Genomic DNA, 26,123 nt, shown 5'->3' with positions numbered 1-26,123 from the left:
TTGCTGGACTCTGACCACAAGCGTCAGGTCAGGTTTGTGGTCCATCAGATAGGACTGGCAGCAAAGAAATGACACATTGGCACTTGATCAAATGGGATTTCTAACTGGTAGTGGGACATCATTATCACACGGAGTTCCAAAAGTCTTGAATCCTCACCTTGGTTTATTTCTAGTGAATGTTTTTGGTGGTTATATGTACCTTGTATTGAACTGGATTTACACAGCAATATATATTTTGCAGATTGTGATTTACTGTCCTTTAGATAATACTATAAATCAAATATTTCTTTATGTATCCAGTTCTATGACTGTGCTTTGTCATGCTGATCATAGCATTCATCACCAAGAGTATTTTTACTGATGTCATATGGTAGCAAACTCCCATTGGAGAAAACCGAGGAGAGCAGCCAGACAAATGAGAAACTGAATCCGTGCCCTCGGGGAGAGGTGCAACAATAGGCATCTTTCAACTCATAACTGAATGCAGAAATGCTTACTGTGGTCCTGAGGGTGTTGAAGTATTTAATCAATCTATGTTTTCTGCATGTTTTATCATCAGGTTAATGTAAATGACATTGCAAATGAAGAGAAACGTTTCCAGCTCTTTTTGGAGTTGCTAGATTCCAGTAACGATGGGACTAAATTTCAGCATTTGGTGATGCTCCTTCAGGCTTGGCCACCCATGAACAACGATGATATGTAAGTGTCAGTGCCTGTAAGACAATGTATTCATACCTACATTAGCTGCAGCAGCAAATCTGGGAAGTGCTGTAAGTTATAAGGAAGTACCACTCAAACATACATCATCAATTAAACATTTAATATTGTCGCCATCCCCATTTATCTAAGGGAAGCGTTTGGCTGCATTCCAAGAAAATTTTCAACTTGCACTACATTTGTACATTATGCCTCCTTGTAGTTATGTTATTGAAAACTGTGTTTTCTCATAAATGGAATAGGCTATTCAGCCCTCCAAGTTCGCCATATCTTTCAATAATAACATTACTGATCTGTATTTTAACCATTGTTCCATATCCTTTAATACCCTAACAGAATCTATCAGTGTGGTTAACTCTTTGCTGGGATAGGTGATAAATGCTGCTTTAGCCAGCGACGCCCACATTGATTTGATTTGATTTGATTTCATTTCATTTTGATGTGATTTATTGTCACGTACTGAAGTACAGGGAAAAGTTTTATTTTGCAAGTAGCACAGGCAGATCATAATTTACAAGGACATTCAGATCAAAGGATGTTTAAACAGCGAGGCATGCGTTGCATGAATGAATATTTTAAAATCTTAATTTTGAAATTTCAATTAACCTAGCCTATTTTAATAAGTTAGCATTATGAGTTTTCACCACACTTATGATTTATTGAGATTTTTATTAACAGCAGTCAAGATACACATGCAGAAACATCTCAGGGAAACTGGGAGAGTACATTTGCAGTGATTGTGTTTTTAAAAACAAAGCAAAAGTATAATTTAAGGCAAAATATATGTACATTTTCTTCTTTGGTGTGCTAGTCTCTTATTATTAGCCATATTTTCAAATCTTTTTTTCCAAAATGTTTTAGTCTTGTTTTAACTTTGATAATCTTAATAATATGCAATTGAGATGGTATTATATAAATGATACAGTATTATGGGAAATATGTTTTACTGAGTGGATTGCATTGTGGATGAGCTGAAGATGTAATCATGCTAATATGTATGACTCTGCTTATCTGCAATTATTCTTGAGGTTGGTGGTACATCAGAAGTTTGGTAGTTCCCCTGTTACACTATATACTTGCTACATGTCAGTGAGGGCTAGAAGAAGTGATCAAATGTTGAAGAATTTCTGCTGGGGCACTATCATGGTTTATTTGACAAGATAGTTTTTCCAACTTGAATCCTAGCACACTAAGACATATCTGTTGATGCTCTAAAAGTTTGTATGTAATTTATTTCTCCACCCGTTCCCTCCCGTCCCCCATACATTCTATGTTGACATTACATGCATGATTTCATTTGCACTGCAGGCTCACTCATTTTATTCAAGATTTTGTATTCATCAAATCTCAATGCGCATGTTGGACAATCTATCAAAATCAATGAATGAACCAGAACCTGAGCTAATTGAATTGCTCCAATGAAATTTCAAGATATTTTCAGCCAATGAATTATTTCTGTATCTGAATTTTGAATGTTTAAAGTAGCTACTTTAAGATAATCAAGGCAAACAAAGTAACACAATAACTTGGCTAGGTTTAACTAAAAAGCTCCAATTTTTGAAATTATATTTAATATACTGCCTTTCACCCACACCATTTTAGAACCAGTTAAATGTTTGAAATGTGGTCACTGATGTCAGTCAGTAAGCACTGCATCAACTTTTTTATTGTTTAGAAGTCTCTACCCTTTTGCAAATTGAAATTGATGTTCCTGTTACTCTCTGCCTATAAATGGAAGAATTTCCTATGTCTTCAGGTCACAGACTGTTACTGAGCACACATGCTGTTGCTATCCTGAAGCCCTATAATTTGTTGTATAGAACTGCCTGCATTAGTTTCTCAATGTTTAACTTACATGTTATGTTGTTTTTCCAAGTAATTTGAAAATCATCTTGGCAGAAAAAAAACTTTAAAAGCTATTTCAAGGAACAATTTATTAGAAAATTAAATGCAAACATGTTTTCTAAACATTGAAGTAAACCTGTCTTAGAAAATGGCATCGACACACAGAAAGACAAAAGGCACATGCCATGTTTCAGGATTTTGCACAATTCCTTCCCGAATGGAAATTTGGAAATGTTTTACATTTTGATATTGCAAGTTTAAATAGTAAATGGTTATCATCTTAAAAAAAAGTTGGCTGCAGGAATCAAAGATATGCATTGATGGCATGATAGAAATTGTGTGAAATGACACACCTTGAACTGATACAACTGAACCTGATAGTATCATTTACAACCTATGAATCTCTCAGTCATTTTGAGGTTAACAAGCGTGGTGGCTGGTTTTATTGACAAATTTACTGGCAAGTTACGTAAGTCAGAATGATTGAGTAAAATTGCTCTTCTCAGGACAATAGTCAATCAGGATCACAAAGCTGACTATTAAAAAACGAAACAAGCATGATAATTGCAATATATTTGCTACTGATTTATTTAATGTTTATCTTATTCTCAGATCTGTTCTTCAATTCCTCAAGATTTGATTACAACAACAACATTATATTCATTCGCATGCTCTCTAAAATGATACAGCTTTTTGGTGGTACAGAACTGATGGGCCCAAGGCCTCCACTGTGCTTTATGATTCTATGATCGCATGATTCCAAGAACTCATACTACATTTTGTCTCACTTAGTGTTTCAAAACAACTTCAGGAGGGTTGGGGGTGGCTGTATGAGAACACAATTCCCAATTTTGATAATGAAAGTATCTTAAATCCAGGTGTTATTAGATTAGATTCCCTACATCAAGTCCACACTGACCGTCCAAAGAGTAACCCACCCAGACCCATTCCCCTACCCTATATTTACCCTGACTAATGCACTTAACACTATGAGCAATTTAGCATGGCCAATTCACCTACCCTGCGTTTGGATTGTGTGGGGGGGAAACCGGAGCACCCGGAGGAAACCCACGCAGACACGGGGAGAATGTGCAAACTCCACACAGTCAGTCACCCGAGGCTGGAATTGAACCCAGATCCCTGGGAGGCAGCAGTGCTAACCACTGAACCACCGTGCCACCAAGTTAGTTTATCAGAAAATGGGCGGGATGGGCACTTTTAAGTATATGATGCTTAGACTCAGAGTCATATGGCACAATAGTAGTGCCCCAGTCTCTGGACAGAAGGCCTGGGCTCAAGTCGTATCTGCTCCAGAGATGTGTCATAACATGTCTGAACAGATTGATTAAAAATATTTATGACACTTGGATTACTTAGCAAGTGGCCAGCTGCAGTCCAGCGAGCATCAAAAACTTCAGTCTTGTAACCATTTGACTTAGCTCTCAAAACGCTGATTATTTCTGTGACAGAAGTGATTTAAAGCACTGAAAATTTGTGTCAATTCTCCTTTACGTTTAAAAATCATCTAAATCTAATAAAGTTCGACATGAATTATGAAGGTTAGCTGCTAGAGAGATAACATGAGAAAGTGTAAGAAACATCATGAACAGAGTTAAAGATCACACAACACGAGGTTATAGTCCAACAAATCTAATTGAAAGCTATTGCTTCCAGAGTGCTCCTTCCAATTAGACCTTTAGATTACTTACAGTGTGGAAACAGGTCCTTCGACCCAACAAGTTCACACTGAACCTCCAAAGAGCAACCCACTCATATACCCATTCCCCTACATTTACCCCTTACCTAACACTACGGGCAATTTAGCATGGCCAATTCACCTAACCTGCACATCTTTGGACTTTGGGAGGAAACCGGAGCACCCGGAGGAAACCCACGCAGACACGGGGAGAACGTGCAAACTCCACACAGACAATTGTCTGAGGCGGGAATTGAACCCGGGTCTTTGGCGCTGTGCGGCAGTAGTGGCACAATACTGTGCCACCATGCCGACTTGTTGGACTATAACTTGGTGTTGTGTGATCTTTAACTTTGTACACCCCAGTCCAAAACACCGGCACCTCCAAATCACCATGAACAGGAGCAACTTAATTTGAGACCACAAGAAGGAGAAGCAAACTATTATGAGGTAATGCTGTAATTTCAATGATAGGGAGAAATAACATTTTTGCACTCTTGATCTGGCAGAAAAATATGGACTTCAAGGCTTCAGCAAATGGCAGGCATATTTCACAGGCGAAGGGATATTGATACTAATAACTCGGGTTGTACAGGGGGTGCTATGAACCAGCCACACCAAAAACCATACGGAAACCTAGAAACTAGGAGCAGGAGTAGTCCAATTGGCTGTTCATGTCTGCTGTGCCATTCAGTATGGTTGTGGCTGATGAATGCCATAATGCTCACTTTCTCCCCATAACCCTTGATAGCTTTAAAATCTAGAATGTTATCTATTTCTTCCTTGAATATATTCAGTGACTTGGTCTCCACAACCTTTTGTGGTGGAGAATCCTAGAGATTCACTACCCATTGTGTGAAGAAATGTTTAATCATCTCTGTCCTAAATGGTCTACCCAGTATCCTGAGATTGTGACCCCAACCAGGGAAAACATTCTGTATCTAGTCTGTCTAGCCCTGTCAGGGTTTTATATGTTTCAATCAGTTCCCCTTCCCACACTTCGAAATTCCAGTTCAGGCTCAGTCAGTATCAGCCTACTGAACTTTCCCTGCACACTCCCGATGGCGAATATATCCTTTCTTAGGAATGGTTTGGAGGAGCTGGTGATGGACTGAGGTGGACAAAGTTAAAAATCACACAACACCAGGTTATAACCTGATTTTTTAAACTTTCTTAGGTAGGGAGAGCAAAACAGCAAACATTACTCTAGGTGTGGTCTCACTGAGGTCCTATATAACTGAAGTAGGACATCCCTGCTTCAAATCCCCTTGCAATGAAGGCCAATATACCATTTACCTTTCTAATTGTTTGCTGAACCTGCCTGTTTACTTCCATTGAAAATGTGGACAGCTGGAGATTTCAGCAGTGAATGAGGTTGATTAATAGAGTTGGATGGATATAGCATTTAAAGATGCATTAATTTACCTTTGACCACTTGTATGAAATAATTGAATTTCTTGTAGCATTATGTTCCAGGTCTTCAGAGCTTGATCACTGACATTGATTACCAGAACTATAAGTTCTCACTGCTTTTTAATTGTGTGTCTGGATGGCCTTTGGCCCCCTTCAAATACAAGATAGCTGTTATCTCCCCTACCGAGCCTCCAATGCAGCCCAGAAAAACAATGGAACCCACACTGTCCCCATTGTGATTTCTTCATTCTCGGGTCAGCTTCACTGCAACCTGTTCTGTGTACCATATTCCCCAGGCTGCAACTGATTACTCATGTTAAGTGGTTAGCAAAGTGTCCACCTGCGCAACATCAAATTAAAATGACACTAGAGTTATTTAGATACCTTTGCAATCCAATTTGAGAATTGTGGTTTCGTGGTCATCTTTGATATTTTTGAATGTGGATTAAAACCCTTAGTGAAACAAAGTTAGGTATAAGTTATAGAGTCATAGAGATGTACAGCACGGAAACAGACCCTTCAATCTATCTCGTCCATGCCAACCAGATATCCCAACCCTATCTCGTCTCCCCTTCCAGCACGTCCCTCCAAACCCTTCCTATTCATATACCCACCCAGATGCCTTTTAAATGTTGCAATTGTACTAGCCTTAAGTCAATTCTCAAATCAATTCAAAATGGGAGCAGATTAAGAACAGTCAGCCCCTCAAACCTGTTCTGCCATTCAGCAAGGTCATGGCTGATCTGCTTACGTCACACTCCTGCCTACCCCCAATAACCTTTCATCCCCTTGCTTGTCAAGAATCTATCTCTCTATCCACCACTGCCTTAAATATATTCAAATACTCTACTTCCACTGCGTTTTAAGGAAAACATTACAAAGATTCACCACCATTTGTGAGCAACAATTAGAATCAGCAGGTGTAGATTAACTGTGCATTGTGATCCTTGTCCCTGTTTTGTGAAGATCTCAAATTGTCCCTCCTGACTCCTCCATCCCTCTCATCCTTGCTGCTACTCGAATCTCTTTGTCTCTCTTCTTCATGCTCGCCTATTTCCCTGCTCCCACTTGTTTCCGCTTTCTCAATTGGGTAAGTCGGTAGTAGACTGGATGGTAATGCGTGGTAACCAATAGAATGACAGAGTGTGGTGGCACACAGCTGTCAAATCAGAGGGTGGAAGTCAAGATAATCTTGTGATTTGTAACTACTGATTTAGAGCAGGTTTTTTTTAAAAAATGCTATCTGTAATATAATTAAAACGGAAAATGCAGGTCAAACCTGTCAGCAGCTGAAATTAGAAAAAGACAAGTAAAGTTGGGTGCTAGGTTGGCTAGCAGAGCACTGAATTATCTATTGTTGGTGCTCAGAAAAGCACAGATAAGGGTTTCAGTAGCAGGTAGGTTGAGATGGGCTTAAACAGATGATATTTGATAGAGAACTGTCTGTTACTTTACCTGACCTTAATTACAACTTGGTGCAATAGTCTATCCCTGGTGCTAAAATGGTAGTTATGCATTAAAAGACAGGCGTAACTTTAGAATTTTTTGGTTGGAGAGTGAAAATTGCTAGAATATAAATGATATTTACCTTCCTAATTAAAACAATCTAACCCTTACAGGTCAACGGAGGAGCATAATGCTTGGATTAAGCTTGTCACTGCCATGTTGGTAAAGTGTGCCCCTGAAAAGCAAGATACGACTGGAAATGAAATACTTTCCATCTGCCGCTCTCTTTACTTGACAAAGCACAAACTACCATTTAAGGTGATTTTAGAATTGTTTTTTCGATATTACAATTATATTTAACTTGGGTTGATTGTATCAACATCATAAAAAGCAGCTCTGAAAGTAAAATTCACACAGAAATGGTGTTAACAATCCAACCACAACAGATTAGTGGCAGTGCATTCACATTAAGGATATAACTTCATTATTCATGTAAAAACAAAATATTCATATGTAAATTTAATTCACTTAGAGTCAATGAAGGACAAAAGTTATGCTTTCCTCAGTCTTTATGATGATAGATGGTGCATTTATTCCATGGGGACAGAGAAACTCTGCAGAGCTGTGGCTCCTGATATTATTTTGACAGTGGCAAGTGAAGTGAAGCCAGTGAAATGTGGCATGTGCTTTCATAGGTCTGGCCATATTCTAATCTTCTATTTAAAATATATTGTTCTGATATGTTATTGCAGCTCCACAGACTTTTCCAAATATGACTGGTCTGCAGCATGCAGACCAATCTTTGCCATCAGAAGTGGAATGATTTTGCAGCATTGGAAGAAAATGCTGATAATAAGCTCAGAACTAAAACTTTGTCTGTTGCATTAGAGCTGTAATGATGAAGACAATTCCAAAATGCCTATTAGAAAGCAGTTTCAATCACAATTCCCATACTGTGCATTGTATTTCAAGCAGGCACATCAAATAAACAGGTCCATCAAGCACTATTCCAACCAAAGATATCAAACTGGCTTCATCCACTATTCACACCTGTTATTTATACATTGCATGAGAAACTTCCCCAAATACAAGCTCCAACAGCACTCGAGAAGCTTGACACCTTTCAGGACAAAGCAGCCCATTTAATTGGCATCCCCTCATAACATTCACTTTCACCACCACTAGAACTTATTAACATGAGAGTATACCATCGACACAATATATATTGCCAAAATTCACCAATGCTTCTGAGACAGCACCTTTCAAACTCATGATCACTTCAACTACAAGGCCAAGGACAGTAGAAACATGGAAACACTGCCTGGTCCCAACCCTCGAACTCAGCACCACATTCCTAACCTGCAATCTTCTTCCTTACCTCTCCGCCCCCCACCCCACTCCAGCCTATCACCCTCACCTTAACCTCCTTCCACCTATCCCATTTCCAACGCCCCTCCCCCAAGTCCCTCCCCCCTACCTTTTATCTCAGCCTGTTTGGCACACACTCCTCATTCCTGAAGAAGGGCTCATGCCCAAAATGTCGATTCTCCTGCTCCTTGGATGCTGCCTGACTTGCTGTGCTTTTCCAGCAACACATTTTCAGCTCTGATCTCCAGCACCTGCAGTCCTCACTTTCTCCTATTCCAGTACTCGTCAGGCTGGTCTTTGTGAATTTGAGTTCTGACTGTCCATCCTCTTTGTGCGCACTAACTTATATTCGGCTCCCAGTTAAGCAGTTCTTTTTTCAAATCCTGCCATGGCTCATGGCAGGATTAAATCAATAGTAAGAAACGAAGTAGGGCCAGATGGTGGAGAATTTGTATGGATAGAATTGAGGAACTGCAAAGATAAATAAAAAACATAGTTGAAGTTATGTACAGGCCTCTAGATAGTAGTCAGGAGCTGAGGTGCAAGATATACCAGGAGATAGAAAAGATGTATAGGAAAGACAAAATTGCAGTGATCATGGGGCATTTCAACATGCAGGAGGATTGGGAAAATCAGGTTGGTTGTGGATTGCAAGAAATGGAATTCGTGGAATGCCTATGGGATGGCTTTTTGGAATAGTGATCATAATATAATTGAATTTACTCTGTAATTTGAGACTGAGAAGACAGAATCAAAGGTAATGGTATTACAGCTGAATAAAGGCAACTACAGAGGCATGAGGGAGGAGCTGGGTAGAATTGACTGGAAGAGGCAGGAAAGGCACTGGAACAGCAATGGCAGGAGTTTCTGGGAGTAATTCAGGAGAAACAGTGGAGATTCATCCTGAGGGAAAAAAGAAACATGATACTGGGAGGTTGAGGCAACGATGGTTGACTAGGGATAGCAGGAAAGCATATAATGTGGCAAAGGGCAGTGGGAAGCCAGAAGATTGGGAAGCTTACAAAGACCAACAGAGGCCAACAACAAAAAAAGAAATAAGGAGGGAGATTGAATATGAGAGTAAGCCAGCCAATAATAAAAAGTATGACTGTAAGAGTTTGTTTAAATACATAAAGGGAAAAAGAGGCAAAAAATGGACATTGGGCTACTGGAAAATGATGCTGGAGAGGTATTCTTTTTTTTTAGATTAGACTTACAGTGTGGAAACAGGCCCTTCGGCCCAACAAGTCCACACCGACTTGTTCGTGGTAAACCAGGAAATGGCTGAGGAACTGAATAATTATTTTGCATCAGTCTTCATGGTGGAAGACATGAGTAATTTCCCAAAAACATCAAGTGATTGAGGGGGCAGAGCTAATTATGGGGCCATCACCATGGAGAAGGTGCTAGAAAAGCTGAATGGCCTGAAGGTGGATAAACCATCTAGACCAGATGGCCTGCACTCCAGAGTTCTAAGGGAGATAGCTGAAGAGACACTAGAGACATTTGTGGTGATCTTTCAGGAATCACTAGAATCAGGAGGGTCCCAGAGGTCTGGAAAATCACTAACATGACACCCCTGTTTAAAAAGGGAGTAAGGCAAAAAACAGAAAATTACAGACTAATTTGCCTAATCTCTGTTGTGGGTGAAATCCTGGAATCCATTGTGAAGGATAAGATTTCTGAATGCTTGGAAGTATATGGTAAAATAGGGCAAAGCCAGCATGGTTTCATCAAGGGGAGGTCATGCACAAGAGGTTTCTAAGCAAGATGAGGCCTATGATGTCAGGGGCAAGGTGCTAGTATGGATAGAAGCTTGGCTGTCTGGCAGAAAGCAGAGCGTGGAGATAAAAGAGTCCTTCTCAGGATGGAAGCCGGTGGCAAGTGGTGTTTCACAAGGCTCAGTTTGGGACTATAACTTTTCACTTTATATATTAACAATCTAGGTGAAGGAACTGAGGGCAATCTGACTAAGTTTGCAGGTGATATAAAGATATGTAGAGATACAGGTAGCATTGAGGAGGTGGGGGTGGGGGGGGGGGGGGGCGGTTTCTGCAGAAGGATTTGGACAGGCTAGGAGACTGGCCAAAAGTGGCAAATGTAGTACAATGTGGGAAAGTGTAAGGTCATGCACTTTAGTAGGAAGAATAGAGGGATGGACTATTCTCTAAATGGGGAGAAAACTCGGAAAACATGCAAAGAGACTTGGGAGTTCTAATCCAGGATTCTCTCAAGATAAACTTGTAGGTTGAGTCGGTAGTTAGGAAGGCAAATGCAATGATAGCATTTATTTTGAGAGGACTTGAATATAAAAGCAGGAATGTAACTTCTGAAGCTCTGTAAGGCTCTAGTCAGACCACATTTGGAGTATCGGGCCCCATATCTCAGGAAGGATGTACTGTCCCTGGAGCTTGTTCAGAGGAGGTTCAAGAGAATGGTTCTAGGAATGAACAGCTTAACATAATAGGAGCATTAGAGGACTCTGTGTTTATACTCGAAGTTTAAAAGGATGAGGGGGATCTAATTTAAACACACAGAATACTGAACGGCCTGGACAGAGTGGATGCTGGAAAGTTGTTTCCATTGGTAGGAGAGACTAGGACCTGAGGGCAAAGCTTTAGAGTAAAGGGAAACCTTTTAGAATGGAGATAAGGAGAAACTTCTTCAGCCAGAGAATAGTGAATCTGTGGAATTCATTGCCACAGAAGGCTGTGGAGGCGATGTCATTTAAGACTGAGATAGATAGGTTCTATGGGATCAAGAGTTACGGAGAAAACGTGGGACAATGGGGTTGAGAACCTTATCAGCCACGATTGAATGGCAGAGCAGACTTGATGGGCTGAACGGCCTAATTTCTACTATTATGTCTTATAGTCTAATGACCTCACTAATTGCCACCAGCCCCACAATCCTTTATAGTTCCAACTTCTTAAGTATTCCTAATTTGAATAGCTTCACAATACTGTGCCTTCCACTGCGCAGACCCTAAATTTTGGATTCCCTCCTAGACCTCTGAATCTTACTTTCCTCCTTTTTATTAATGTTACTTAAAACTGGCCTCATCTGTCCTAAAATCTCCTTATGTGCCTCAGCATCAGATTTTATTTATAATGCTGCTTGAAGTTCCTTAGGATGTTTTATTGCACTAAAGGTGCAACATAAACACACAGTGTCCCATGTTCATCAAATTTTAAGATGTTAATGGTGAGAATGAAACTCTTCCCACTTTAGGAAATGGCATCCACAGTCAGGTGAAGCAGTCACAGGGAAGGATGAAAGTTCCCTGGTGTGATTTCAACTCCAAATCCTAAACTGAAGCACCAAACATCCAGGATTTTGCAGGATTTGGAACACATCCACATTGAAATTTTGGGGCTAGTTTTGAAACTCATTGCCCTTTCTGCCCTGGGAATTAAATGTCCTTGTTGTGCCAAAAGAATTCTGTTGAATAATGTTTACTTCAAAAGAATTCCTACAGTGTGGAAACAGGCCATTCAGCCCTTCAAGTCCATGCACACCCTCCAAACAACAACCTACCCAGACCTATCTCCCTACCCTATCACTGTAACCCCGCATTTACCATTGACTAACCCACCTAACCTGCACATCCCTAGACACTATGAGCATTTTTTTTAAGCATGGCCAAACCACCTAACTTTGTTTCTATAATTCAAATCATTTTCAGAGTTCTTCAAAATCTTTCCTAAAATGTATCCATCTTGTAATAACTGCAATGGAACAAATAATAGAAAATTAATCATCTTTGGAGAGTCTCTGTTAACTGTTAGGGCCAAAAGGCCTGTTTCCACACTGTAGGGAATCTAATCTAATCTAATACATAGTGAAGGGTTGTTAGTGGAGTTTCATAAAAGAGCAAGCCAGTTGAACTGTTCATAACATTGAGTAAAATGTTAAATTTCCAGAAAGGAAATAGTAAATTGTATAGAAAGAGTTATCGTTAGCACCTTATTTTGTGATTGCTGTAGAATGAAATGACACAAACCTATTGGTGTGAGCGTTTCTGTACATTGTGTTGTTCCTGTTTACTGTGGATTTTCTTGTGAAGATCATTGAGTTATAATACTGTTCCAAATTGACTAAAGGTCTCATTTTAAATAGTGGGTGAAACAAATTTATCTCCTACTCCTGGAACAATCCATCCTACTGCCAGCATTGAAACTTGGGATAGAAAGTGGTAACCATGAACTGCAGAAACTGGTAATGGAACAGATAAGGGCTGTCTCTCAGGTAAGGACTGTTCATTTAGAAATCTATTAAATCTCGTATTAATGAACCAGCTATTTTATCGAAAACTTCAAACAAGATAAATATTTTTAATATACAATAATCAGATCACACAACAGATTCCACGATAAAGTATATATAAGCCGAATAAATTAGATTTGAGCCTATTTGATCTACAAACCCACGTAACCATTATCATAAAAAGAATGACTTGTCTGAGATTATCCTGATTTTGTATCTGAACAGGAAAGCAGAGGGATGTAATAAATTAAATAATTAACATTTACAATAGAACAAGGTGATGGCTGAAAATAATTGTCTTGTCATCTTGGGTAAGGGATGCAACAACTGCACTTCCACAATAAATATCGAGATGCATTAAGTTAAGTTAACTAAGATTCATTCAGAGTTTAAGCAAAGCTTACTGATTAAATTGATGTGACAGTTTTATTTCACTTTTAGTTTGGAATGCAGTATTATTATTTGTAATATTATTATTATTTGATACTGAGTATCAAACGTGAATTTATTCCACTGTGTGGTTAAGACCATTGTTTTCTGGCACTCCAAATGTTTTACTCTTGTTGTCAGTTAAACAAAAGGATTATATCATTGGTCTATTGACCGCTTGAGCAGAGCTGGTTTAGCCCTTGTTCTCCCTGGGTCACTATATACAATAGCACGAAGTTCAACCCAGTTGAATTTAACCTCCCATTTGTATGGAGCTAGTAGAAAAAAAGTACCAGCCTGAATGGAAAACAGACATGTGAGTGAATATCATGCAAGCAAAGGAAAAAGTGTGCATCCACAGAGGAAATAAAGCCAGAAACAAATTACACTCAATATCATGAGACCATAGACATAGGCACAGAGTTAGACCATTTGGCTCATCAAGTCTGCTCTACCATTCAATCATGGCTAATATGTTTCTCAACCCCATTCTCCTGCCTTCCTCCCACACCCGTTGATCCCCTTGCTAATCAAGAACTTGTCTATCTCTGTCTTAAATACGCTCAATGACTTGGCTTCCACAGCCTTGTGTGGCAGTGAGTCCCATAGATTCACCACCTTTTTGCTGAAGAAATTCCACCTCATCACAGTTCCAAAAGGTCACGCTTTAACTCCAACACTGTGTCCTAGGACCCTGGTCTCTCCTATTAGGGGAAATATCTTCTCCACATCCACTCCATCCAGGCCTCTGTATTCTGTAAGTTTCAGTGAGAACCCCCTCCTCCTTCTAAACTGCATCAAGTGCAGACTCCAACTTCTCAACCACTCCTCATATGCCAAGTCCTTCATTTCCCGGATCATTGCTGGAAACCGCCTCAGATCTCCTCTAAGATCAGCACAATCTTCCTTAGATATTAGGCTCAAAATTTCTCTCAATATTCCAAATACTGTCTGATCAGAGCTTATACAGCTTAAGCTGTCCACCCCTGCTCTTGTACTCTAACCCTCTCAAAATGAACAGTAATGTTGCATTTGCCTTCCTAACTGCCAACTGAACCTATTTGCTAACCTTAAGAGATATAGGATGCCAAAGTCCCTTTGTGCTCTAGATTTCCAAATCCATTTTACCCATTTAGAAAATAGTCTATGCCTCTATTCTCCCTACCAAAGTGCATAACCTCTCAGTTTCCCAAACTGTTTTCATCTGCCACTTGTTTGCCCAGTCTGCTACCTTATCCAAGTCTTTCTGCAACCTCCCCACCTTCTCAACACTATCTGTCCATCTGCCTATCTTTGTGTCATCTGCAAATTTACCATGCTTTTCAGCCACTGTTGAATGAAGCTGGTAATGTGAAGTTTTACAGGCTGCGTACTTAAATTTAACATGTTGAGTGACTGTCGATTCGAGTCGGTAGTGCAGCGAAGTGTTTAGAAGGAAAAGCTACAAATGTGAAATCAAAGCAATAGGTGTTGGCATCCCATTCCAACTTCATCAGCATTGGATACAAGAAAACTTAGTGTTACGCAGAACTTCACCTTCACATTTGTAAAGGTTATCCAGTCAAAGTGATAAACTTCTTGTATAGAAGCGGAGTTCAAATGATAAAAATAAATCGAATGTGAATGTTACTTCTATCAGTAAGCCCTCCTTGGATTGTAAGCTGAACCAGTTGATAATCATAGTTGTCCAATTTTAATGTGTTTTTTGTGACTGGCACAGAACATTCTGTGCAATAATGAGGTACATGTTTGAAATAAAGTCAAATATTTCTTTAATATTTGTAAAATATTTCTTAAAATATCTTTTATTAGGACTTTCTTAGCCTCTGGTGTGCCCAAATATATGACGGCATCTTTCCTATCCTCTAACCCTGTTTGACAGGAAAACTGCACTTGGCCTTGACTTTCAATGTACAAAGCTATGTAATATCAACTAACATTTAAAATTAATTGTCATCCTGTACTGTCAAGCTTGGAAGCTGTTATGTTTTAGAGCATCTCATGTGAAAAACATGTCAAATTTATCTGTTTGGCTCATATAATTACCATCTGTTAAGTTCATGGTACTGATTCTGTTCATTAAAGGCATGCAAGAAAGCTGCTCCATTGTAAATCAGTAAACTGGTAGGAAAAGCAAGCAGGTCTAAATCTTAAACCACCAATAAACTAACAATTAAATGCTGAATTGATAACTGTGATGATATCAGTTAGGCAACTTCATTAAAGTTGAGCAATCAAATATTTGTTTAAAGCTGATTTGTTTCCTCACTAAGTTGTTTACTTTGCCTGACACATGCTTGAAATTCAGCACTGAAAATGTGTTGCTGGTTAAAGCGCAGCAGGTCAGGCAGCATCCAAGGAACAGGAAATTCGACGTTTCGGGCATAAGCCCTTCATCAGGCTTATGCCCAAAACGTCGAATTTCCAGTTCCTTGGATGCTGCCTGACCTGCTGCGCTTTAACCAACAACACATGTTCAGCTCTGATCTCCAGCATCTGCAGACCTACTTGAAATTCAGCGCACAAGTAGGACAACAAATATCAAAATTGTATGGATGAAAGGGGGGTGCATATCAAAGGAGAATCCTATGTTGACACTGAGTCTGACACAGATGGACAAAATGGACATGTCTCAAGCATGAGGGGAGATCATAGAGTCATAGAGATGTACAGCATGGAAACAGACCCTTCGGTCCAACCCGTCCATGTCAACCAGATATCCCAACCCAATCTAGTCCCACCTGCCAGCACCCGGCCCATATCCCTCCAAACCCTTCCTATTCATATACCCATCCAAATGCCTCTTAAATGTTGCAATTGTACCAACCTCCACCACATCCTCTGGCAGCTCATTCCATACACGTACCAGCCTCTACATGAAAAAGTTGCCCCTTAGGTCTCTTTTATATCTTTCCCCTCTCACCCTAAGCCTATGCCATCTAGTTCTGGACTCCCAAACCCCAGGGAAAAGATTTTGCCTATTTATCCTATCCATGCCCCTCGTAATTTTGTAAACCTCTATATGGTCACCCCTCAGCCTCCGACGCTCCAGGGAAAACAGCCCCAGCCTGTTCAGCCTCTCCCTGTAGCTCAGATCCTCCAACCCTGGCAACATCCTTGTAAATCTTTTCTGAACCCTTTCAAGTTTCACAACATCTTTCCGATAGGAAGGAGACCAGAACTGCACACAATATTCCAACAGTGGCCTAGCCAATGTCCTGTACAGCCGCAACATGACCTCCCAACTCCTGTACTCAATACTCTGACCAATAAAGGAAAGCATACCAAACTCCTTCTTCACTATCCTATCTACCTGCAACTCCACTTTCAAGGAGCTATGAACCTGCACTCCAAGGTCTCTTTGTTCAACGACACTCCCTAGGACCTTACTATTAAGTGTATAAGGCCTGCGATGAGAAAAGATGCAAAAAGAGTGAGAATTTGAATAATGCTTCAGGTATCAGTGACGCTATATAGCAATATACGGCAATACATGTGTCAAGTTGGAAAGAGTCCCTGCTGCTTTGAAACTCCAGGAAGGTCACTACTCATTTTTTGATGCATGAAGTGTATTGTCAGGATTTTCTATTCTTTGTTTCAGAGCTGTTGAGTCATTTTGTTTTTGTAGAAATGTCTTATAAGATCAATTATTTATTCAGTGGAGCTGTCTGTACATGGTACAAATAATGGAAATTGGCAAAGCATTTGAGTATTCCTGAATTAACAGCTAAAGAAATTAAGGCCTGTTTTTGATTCAGAAAGTTATTTTGACAGACCATAAATTGAAAATATATCTGGTGCCAATTTTGTCAGCTTTTAGTTTGTTTGTTTACCTTGTAAGGAAAAGTTAGATTCAATCCTTTCATAACCATAGATGTAAATATGGTAAATATATATTCATTTATAGTAGTCCTGTTTGAAACATTCTGGCAGAGAAATAATTCTTCTCAAAGCAAATATTTTCTCTCAATTTTGAGCAATGAGTGCATTGTCTCTGACTGGTCACATAGTGTTCTTTATCAGCTGGGGTGTCTTTCCCTATCAAGGCAACCTATTTCAGCATTCTCTTCGTCATAGTTTGCATTTCTTTCAGCATCCCTGTCCTGCCTGTTGCCTTTTTTGTTAAATTTCTTCAAACAACTTTCCATTCTTTCAGCTTCTGCAGTGTTCATGTTGAGTGGTCGGCACGGTGGCACAGTGGTTAGCACTGCTGCCTCACAGCACCAGAGACCCGGGTTCAATTCCCGCCTCAGGCGACTGACTGTGTGGAGTTTGCACGTTCTCCCCGTGCCTGCGTGGGTTTCCTCCGGGTGCTCCGGTTTCCTCCCACATTCCAAAGATGTGCAGGTCAGGTAAATTGGCCATGCTAAATTGTCCATAGTGTTAGGTAGGGGGTAAATGTAAGGGTGTGGGTGGGTTACGCTTCGGCGGGTCGGTGTGGACTTGTTGGGCCGAAGGGCCTGTTTCCACACTGTAAGTAATCTAATCTAAAATGTATTTTGCGTGGGTTTCCACCGGGTGCTCCGGTTTCCTCCCACAGTCCAAAGATGTGCGGGTCAGGTGAATTGGCCATGCTAAAATTCCCCGTAGTGTTAGGTAAGGGGTATATGTAGGGGTATGGGTGGGTTGCGCTTCGGCGGGTCGGTGTGGACTTGTTGGGCCGAAGGGCCTGTTTCCACACTGTAAGTAATCTAATCTAATCAAATATCTAGCTCTAGCAATTTAATTTTTGTTTGAGAAATTTGTGAGACTCTAGAACGCATTGTCAGTGTTGGTGAATGAAGCAGAAACTTAATCAACTATGATGTAAGGTATGTTATGTTTTTTAAAATAATTCATTTTACATTTTGGATTTTGAACTAGTGGCATGTGGGTTTAGAACTGTATGCCTGAGGAAATTTAATGAGTAAGACACCCATATTTCTGAAGCTAAGTTTTTTTTAAAAAGACAGTTACCAAGTTATGTATTTGTGCAAGAGAGAGAGAGAGAAAATGGGAGTTTCTAGGATGATAATCAAAACTTGTTTGCATGTTGGAAGAGCAGACCAAGTAAACTTTGAGGAGCATTAGTTTGCTTCAATTAAGAGTCAGGATTTTCTTTTCTTTGGGGAAAACACCAGAGGTTGAAAAGCTGTTGTTTTGCAGTTTGCAGAATGAAATCTTGTCTTACAAAATTGATTGAGTTTTTTGAGGAAGTTACCAAAAAGATTGATGATAGCAGAGCAGAAGACATTGTTTATTTGGATTTTAGTAAACCCTTTGACAAGATTCTGCTCAGTAAACTAATTAGTAAAGTTAGGTCACATGGGATGCAAGGTGAGCTTTCCAATTGGATGTGTAATCTTAAGAGTAGAAGACAGTATTGATGGAGGGTTGCTTTCGGACTGGAGGCCTGTGACCAGCAATGTTTCATGGACATCAGTTATGTTTGTCTTTTGTTTGTCATTTATATAAGTGATTTGAATTGGTGACATAGTAGAGTAAAGAAATTTTTCTAAGATTACAAAGGGATCTTGAACAAATGGGTCAAAAGGCTGGAAAATGGCAAATGGAGTTCAATCTGGATAAATGCAAGGTATTACATTTTGGTATAATAAACAGTGGTAGGGTCTTGAGTAGTGTTGTAGAACAGAAGACCTGAGGGTGCAGGTATGTAATTCTTTAAAGTTTGTGTCACATATAGACAAGATAGTTAAAAAGGCATTTGGCATGCTCATCTTCATCGTTCACTCCTTTGAGTGTAGAATTGGGATGTTCTGTTGAGGTTGTATGGGACATAGGGTGAGGCCTCTTCTGGAATACTGTGTCCAGTTTTGGCTGCCCAGTTATACGAAGGATATTATCAAGCTGGAGAAGGCTCAGGAGAGATTTACCAGGCTGTGGTCAGGTATGGAAAGTTTGAGTTAGAAAGAAAGGCTGGGACTGCTTTCACTGGAATGTTAGAGGTTCAGAGGCGATCTGATAGAAGTTTATAAAATAATGAGAGGTGTAGATACAGTTAATAGTAGTTGTCTTTCCCTAAAATGGGGAATTTCAAGATTAGGAGGTACATCTTTAAGGTGAGAGGAGAGAAATTTTAAAAAAGACATGAGGTTATTTTTTTTTAAAGAGGGTGGCCTGGGTGTGCAATGACCTTCCTGAGGAAGTGGTAGATGTAGATACAATTATGTTAAAAAGACATTTGGATAAATACATAAAAAGGAAAGCTTTGGAGAGATATGGACCAGGAGCAGGTAGATTCAATTGGGATTATGGGGAGAAAGTGAGGTCTGCAGATGCTGGAGTATCAGAGCTGGAAATGTGTTGCTGGAAAAGCGCTGCAGGTCAGGCAGCATCCAAGGAACAGGAAATTCGATGTTTCGGGCATAAGCCCTTCATCAGGAATGAGGAAAGTGTGTCCAGCAGGCTAAGGTAAAAGGTAGGAGGAGAGACTTGGTATGCCCTCCACCGCATCTCCTCCACTTCCCGCTCCTCCGCCCTTCAGCCCCGCCCCTCCAACCGCCACCAGGACAGAACCCCACTGGTTCTCACCTACCACCCCACTAACCTCCATATACAGCGTATCATCCGCCGTCATTTCCGCCACCTCCGAACGGACCCCACCACCAGGGATATATTTCTCTCCCCTCCCCGTTAGCGTTCCGAAAAGACCACTGCCTCCGTGACTCCCTCGTCAGGTCCACACCCCCCCACCAACCCAACCTCCACTCCCAGCACCTTCCCCTGCAACCGCAAGAAATGCAAAACTTGCGCCCACACCTCCTCCCTTACTTCTCTCCAAGGGATCCTTCCATATCCGCCACAAATTCACCTGCACCTCCACACACATCATTTATTGCATCCGCTGCACCCGATGTGGCCTCCTCTATATTGGGGAGACAGGCCGCCTACTTGCGGAACGTTTCACAGAACACCTCTGGGACACCAGGACCAACCGACCCAACCACCCCGTGGCTCAACACTTTAACTCCCCCTCCCACTCCTCCAAGCACTTGCAGGTCCTGGGAACCCTCCAACCACAAGGGATGAACTCAGATTTCTCCAGTTTCCTCATTTCCCCTCCCCCCACTTTGTCTCAGTCGAATCCCTCGAACTCAGCACCGCCTTCCTAACCCGCAATCTTCTTCTGACCTCTCTGCCCCCACCCCACTCCAGCCTATCACCCTCACTTTGACCTCCTTCCACCTATCACATCTCCATCGCCCCTCCCTACCTTTTATCTTAACCTACTGGACACACTTTCCTCATTCCTGATGAAGGGCTTATACCCAAAACGTCGAATTTCCTGTTCCTTGGATGCTGCCTGACCTGCTGCGCTTTTCCAGCAACGCATTTTCAGCTCAATTGGGATTATGTTCAGCTTGCACAGTTGGACTGAAGAGTCTATTTCCATGCTGTATGATTCTATGACTGTAAGTGGTAAAAAGCAAAATACTGCAGATCCTGAAACTCTGCAATTAAAAACAGAAAGTACTGGAGAAGCTCAGCAGGTCTGTCTATATCTATGAAGACAGAAGCTATTTCAAGTTCCATATTACTCTAATTTGGAACTGTAAGGAGCTGGAAAATAGTGTTGTTTTTATGCTGTTGACAGAGGGATAAATGAGCATGTGGAATAGCTTATGAAGGTGCCCAGAGCAAAAGACAAAGGGAGTGATGATGGTAGTAAAGGAGAGTTTGATATGTAAAATGGGTGTTAATGTTCAGTATGAAAAGAGTATGAATCTGCCGTGGAAGTACAGCCAATAATCACAGCTTTGAGGTGGTAGATGTAAGAACAAAAGTCATACTCTGAAATTGGAACGCAGTACTGAGTCCTAAAGGATGTAAAGTGCCCAAAATGAGGTGTTGTTCTTCCAGTTCATGTTGACTCAAGGAAATAATGTGGATGCACAGTGAGCACTTGGCTTTGAGATTGCAGTTGGTATGGAGAATCAAAGTCAACAAGAACTGGCTGCTCCTAAGTAGTATTTGTAACATGGGAGTAATTCCACAAAGACAGGATTCATATGACACACGTTATACTAATATACTTCCCAAAACAAACCCAGGAGTTTGTACAAAAAATAACTACTGTTCAATTGCTTACTAATGCATAATTGTATTATTTCTTTAATCTGAAATAGCTCCAAAATACAGTATATTCCACTTAACCAATTATGGCTGTTGTTACATTGATGTTGATGGCCCTGAATAAATGTAAACTCCCAAGATCAAGTTTGTGACAATGGAAGTAAATAGAGGCATCCTAGTGCAGAGTAGGAATTATTATTCTCTCACACTGGTGATTAGGATGTGCATGTGCATGGTGAGAGACACTAGCTTCAGGCAGTTATGCTTCACAATTTGTTGTCTGGATGACTTTTTTGTCGATCGAATTTGCCAAACTACTACTTGGATCTCCACAGCTTTCCAACCTTGCGCAGAATGCCATCTGTTTCTATCTTGCTGACACTTTGACTTTGACCAGACTTTTCCAGAGAGTGGAGAAAAATATTTGCATGCAGTGTATGCATTTAAGAACCTAGAACATAACAGCGCAGTACAGGCCCTTCGGCCCTCGGTGTTGCGCTGACCAGTCATACCAATCTGAAGCCCATCTAACCTACACTATTCCATGTGCGTCCATTTGTTTGTCCAATGACGACTTAAATGCACTTCAAGTCGTCGAATCTACTACCGTTGCAGGCAAAGCATTCCATACCCTTACTACTCTGAGTAAAGAAACTGAGTAAAGACATCTGTCCTATGTCTATCACCCCTCAATTTAAAGCTATGCCCCCGCGTGCTCGCCATCGACATACTTGGAAAACGGCTCTCGCTGTCCACCCTATCTAACCCTCTGATTATCTTATATGTCTCTATTAAGTCACCTCTCAACCTTCTTCTCTCCAATGAAAACAGACTCAACTCCCTCAGCCTTTCCTCGTAAGACCTCCCCTCCATACCAGGCAACATCCTAGTAAATCTCCTCTGCACCCTTTCCAAAGCTTCCACATCCTTCTTATAATGTAGTGACCAGAACTGTACACAATACTCTAAGTGCAGCCTCACCAGAGTTTTGTACAGCTATAACATAACCTCATGGTTCCAGAACTCGATCCCTCTATTAATAAAGGCTAAAACACTATATGCCTGCTTAACAACCCTGTCAACCTGGGTGGCAACTTTCAAGGATCTGAGCACATGGACACCGAGATCTCTCTGCTCATTGACACTACCAAGAATCTTACCATTAGCCCAGTACTTTGCATTCCAGTTACTCCAACCAAAGTGAATCACCTCACACTTGTCCACATTAAACTCCATTTGACACCTCTCAGCCCAGCTCTGCAGCTTATCCATGTCTCTCTGTAACCTACAACATCCTTCGCCACTATCCACAACTCCACTGACCTTAGTGTCGTCTGCAAATTTACTAACCCACCCTTCTACACCCTAATCCAGGTCATTTATAAAAATGACGAACAGCAGTGGACCCAACACTAACCCTTGCGGTACACCACTAGTAACTGGACTGCAGGATGAACATTTCCCATCAACCACCACCCTCTGTCTTCTTTCAGCAAGCCAATTACTGATCCAAGCCGCTATATCTCCCACAATCCCCATTCCTCCGCATTTTGTACAATAGCCTACTATGGGAAACCATATCGAACGCCTTGCTGAAATCCATATACACCACATCAACCGGTTTACCCTCATCTATCTGTTTGGTCACCTTCTCAAAGAACTCAATAAGGTTTGTGATGTACGACCTACCCTTCACAAAACCATGCTGACTATCCCTAATCAAATTATTCTTTTCTAGATGACTTAAATTCCTATCTCTTATAACCTTTTCTAACACCTTACCACCAACTGAAGTAAGGCTCACTGGTCTATAATTACCAGGGTTGTCTCTACTCCCCTTCCTGAATAGGAGAACCACATTTGCTATCCTCCAGTCTTCTGGCACTATTCCTGTAGACAATGACGATTTAAAGATCAATATCAAAGGCTAGGCAATCTCCTCCCGGGCTTCCCAGAGGATCCTAGGATAAATCCCATCCGGCCCAGGGGACTTATCTACTTTCACACTCTGCAGGATTTCTAATACCTCTTCCTTGTGAACCTCAATCTCAGTATCTCAGTATTCTCCTCAACAACTGCATTGGTATTAAAGTACATTAAGCAGGAAAGAATATCAAACAATACACAAATATGCACTTGCTACACAAAATCACTGTTTACCAGGAATAAAACTTTAAAACATTGTAGCATTGACTTTGCAAATCAGAAATTGTTTTATCCTCCTTCCCGAGCTACAATTATTTGCAAGTTCATCAAAGTTTGCGAGCAGGAATGCTCTCCTCTTACACGTTGTTGGATAAATACAAGACAAAAGTTAGATGATAGATGATCTTTTTATCTTTTTTATAGTCAAGAATTCTTCCATTTTTCTTAACTGAATGATTAGAGGCTGGAATAATAGGACGGGAGGTGAGCTGGAGAAGGGGAGTTTAGGGAAACAGACGTGAGTCGGTAGTCATAAAGATCATCTGGCACAGCACTGCTGCAGAAAAATGAACTGAACTGGTGGTTTGGAGCCATAGCATAAGACTGCTGAAGAAGGCCAATTGAAATTCAGTCAGCAATATGTTCCCAAACTTCGTGGTACACTGTTTCCTGAAGGAAGAGGGGAAGAAGAACAAAGAGGAAAAGATTGGTTTGAAGGAGAGTGAGCGATTAGAGTAGAACAGACTGGGAAAAGGAGAGGAGGAAGTAAGTGAACGAATGAGGAATGGATGCGAGGAGTACTGCAGGAGGTGCTGTTAAGTGTACTGGGCCTCATGCCTGGGAAAGCATACTCAATGTGCAAAGAAAGACTGAGCAAGATTAGCCAGAATGAGGAATTAAAATAAATAACATCTACTGCCTTTCAAACTGTATCTACCATGAGTCATAGAGTCATACAGCACAGAAACAGATCCTTTGGCCCAACTCATTTATACTGACCAGATTTCCTAAACTGATCTTATCCCATTTGCTTGCACTTGGCTCATACACCTCTAAACCTTTCCTATCCATTTACCTCTCCAAATGTGTCTTAAATGTCCCCACCTCTACTCCACCACCCTCTGTGTGAAAAAGTTGCCCCTTTAAATCTTTTGTCTCACCTACTCTGGGGAAAAGAGCTTGTCTATTCACCTTCTCCATTCCCCTTATGATTTTTAACAACCTTGTTCTGAGAAGTAATATTTTGCTCAAGAAATCTGTTGGGAGCGTGGAGGCTTATCAGATGGAAAAGATCTTAAACAGGTTTTTGTGTGGGGTTTGAGATGTGAATGGTTGTAGGACATGGCTAAAAATCTCAATGTGTGATTTAGATTTGCTCAAGTGTGATTTCGGGAGGAGGAGTTGTTGCCCATGTTTTCAGGATGTTGGGATTAGGGGTATGGAGGATTGGTAGCAAGCAATAACTTAAGAGCACTAAGAATTCACTGATTTTTGGAAAAGTTTGGGTGGATGGCAGACCACAGGAAAGCCAGATTCCTTAATTTGTTGATAGTCTGTTGGATATGGTGCAATCACAACATGCTCAAAAGAGGGATAGGAAATCTCATCGTTTGGTGATGGAAAGGTTTGATGCTGAAAGTCTGCTCTGTGGATTGAGAGTGGGGAGTAGTTCATCAGTAGAGAGATGACAATGAAATGCTTTTGATCTGTGCCTGAATAGTTGGAGGTTAGGATTTCCAAGGAGTGAAGTATCAAAGACTGTAGCCCTTTGGATCCGAAACTATGTAGTTTGAGGTTGCTGAAGACTTCATTATAGAGGACAAAAATCAAAATCAAACATTTAGGTTTGAGTTTTAAGATGGTTGCTCAAGTAATTAGAGTGGAGATAGGACTCTCATTGAAAACTTGCTTGGCAGGTTGACACAGTAATTTTATTACACTTGTACCATTTGCACTAACATTTAATTTGTGTACCTTAATAAATTTTGAGCATTCTGAAATTACCTAAGCATGGGTGTTTGTTCTGGCTATTTGGTTCATGATTTGCCAGTTTTGCTTGGGTTCCGTTTCAGATTTCAGTTGGCATGTAATTTGCCCAATCTGATTTCTTCTTCACGCTGGCATCGTATTCACCCGAAGTGCCAGTGCCACTTGTATCTTTTCACTTTGGTCGCTTTGTCACCTTTGCAACTTTCACTCCACCAGAATTTTTCGTAAATATGCTTCACACCGTTCAAAAGGAATGCAATTGTAGCTCCTGAATTTATCTCCTCGTGGCCTCTATTTATGCTTCCTGGGTTGTCGAAATCAGTTACTTCTTTGACGAATGATTACCTGGAAGTTTGTAAGAGAGACATTTAGGCTGTCACATAACATTAGGTGGTACCTTCCATTCAATTTATGTTGACAATGTCACTTGATAGTGCAATATCTTTAGAATCCAAAGATCAATCACACATCTACTTTAAATATGTTATACTTGGCATGTTCTCTTGCAGTCACAAGTCTCTTTTATAATTATGCAGAATCATGTTTCAGACAGAGATGTGTAAGAATTCACATCTTGAATTGATGGTACAGAATGAAGCAAAGCTTCATTGTGTGACAGAAAATAATTTAAAGGGGGGCAGGAAATTGATGATACCAAATCTGCTATCCATTTAAAATCTGAATTGGCTTGTTGATTGAATTGTATGCACTGATCCTTGCTTTACAAATCTTTCTGATTACATACTGAACAGCATGTTAATGGCCCTGAAAGGACTATTAACTGGATCTGTGTACTTGGTTGCTTCCTGAATATGAATACACAATCAATTTCAAACTGCTTCTCAGGAACATATTCTTTCAAGTCTTCCAATTCCAAACTAAACTTTAATTCCTCCATTCAATTGATGCAATTACCTAGCATCTGAAACCCTCCAAAAATGCACCCAATTCTGAG

At 40.6% G+C, this 26,123-nt stretch overlaps 1 protein-coding gene across 2 annotated transcripts in view; it reads left to right on the top strand.

The window, feature by feature from the left end:
- Positions 1 to 26,123, top strand: part of nbas (NBAS subunit of NRZ tethering complex) — a 255,796-nt gene that overhangs the window by 216,632 nt on the left and 13,041 nt on the right. For both annotated transcript variants that reach the window (XM_060853540.1, XM_060853548.1), the window contains 3 exons: positions 560 to 699; positions 7,291 to 7,435; positions 12,605 to 12,733. In XM_060853540.1, coding sequence (XP_060709523.1) covers positions 560 to 699; positions 7,291 to 7,435; positions 12,605 to 12,733 — 414 coding nt within the window. The remainder of the gene's footprint in view (positions 1 to 559; positions 700 to 7,290; positions 7,436 to 12,604; positions 12,734 to 26,123) is intronic.

This window comes from Hemiscyllium ocellatum, chromosome 3, assembly GCF_020745735.1.
Source record: "Hemiscyllium ocellatum isolate sHemOce1 chromosome 3, sHemOce1.pat.X.cur, whole genome shotgun sequence".
Taxonomy (NCBI): domain Eukaryota; kingdom Metazoa; phylum Chordata; class Chondrichthyes; order Orectolobiformes; family Hemiscylliidae; genus Hemiscyllium; species Hemiscyllium ocellatum.
This window is presented reverse-complemented; position numbering and strand designations above follow the sequence as displayed.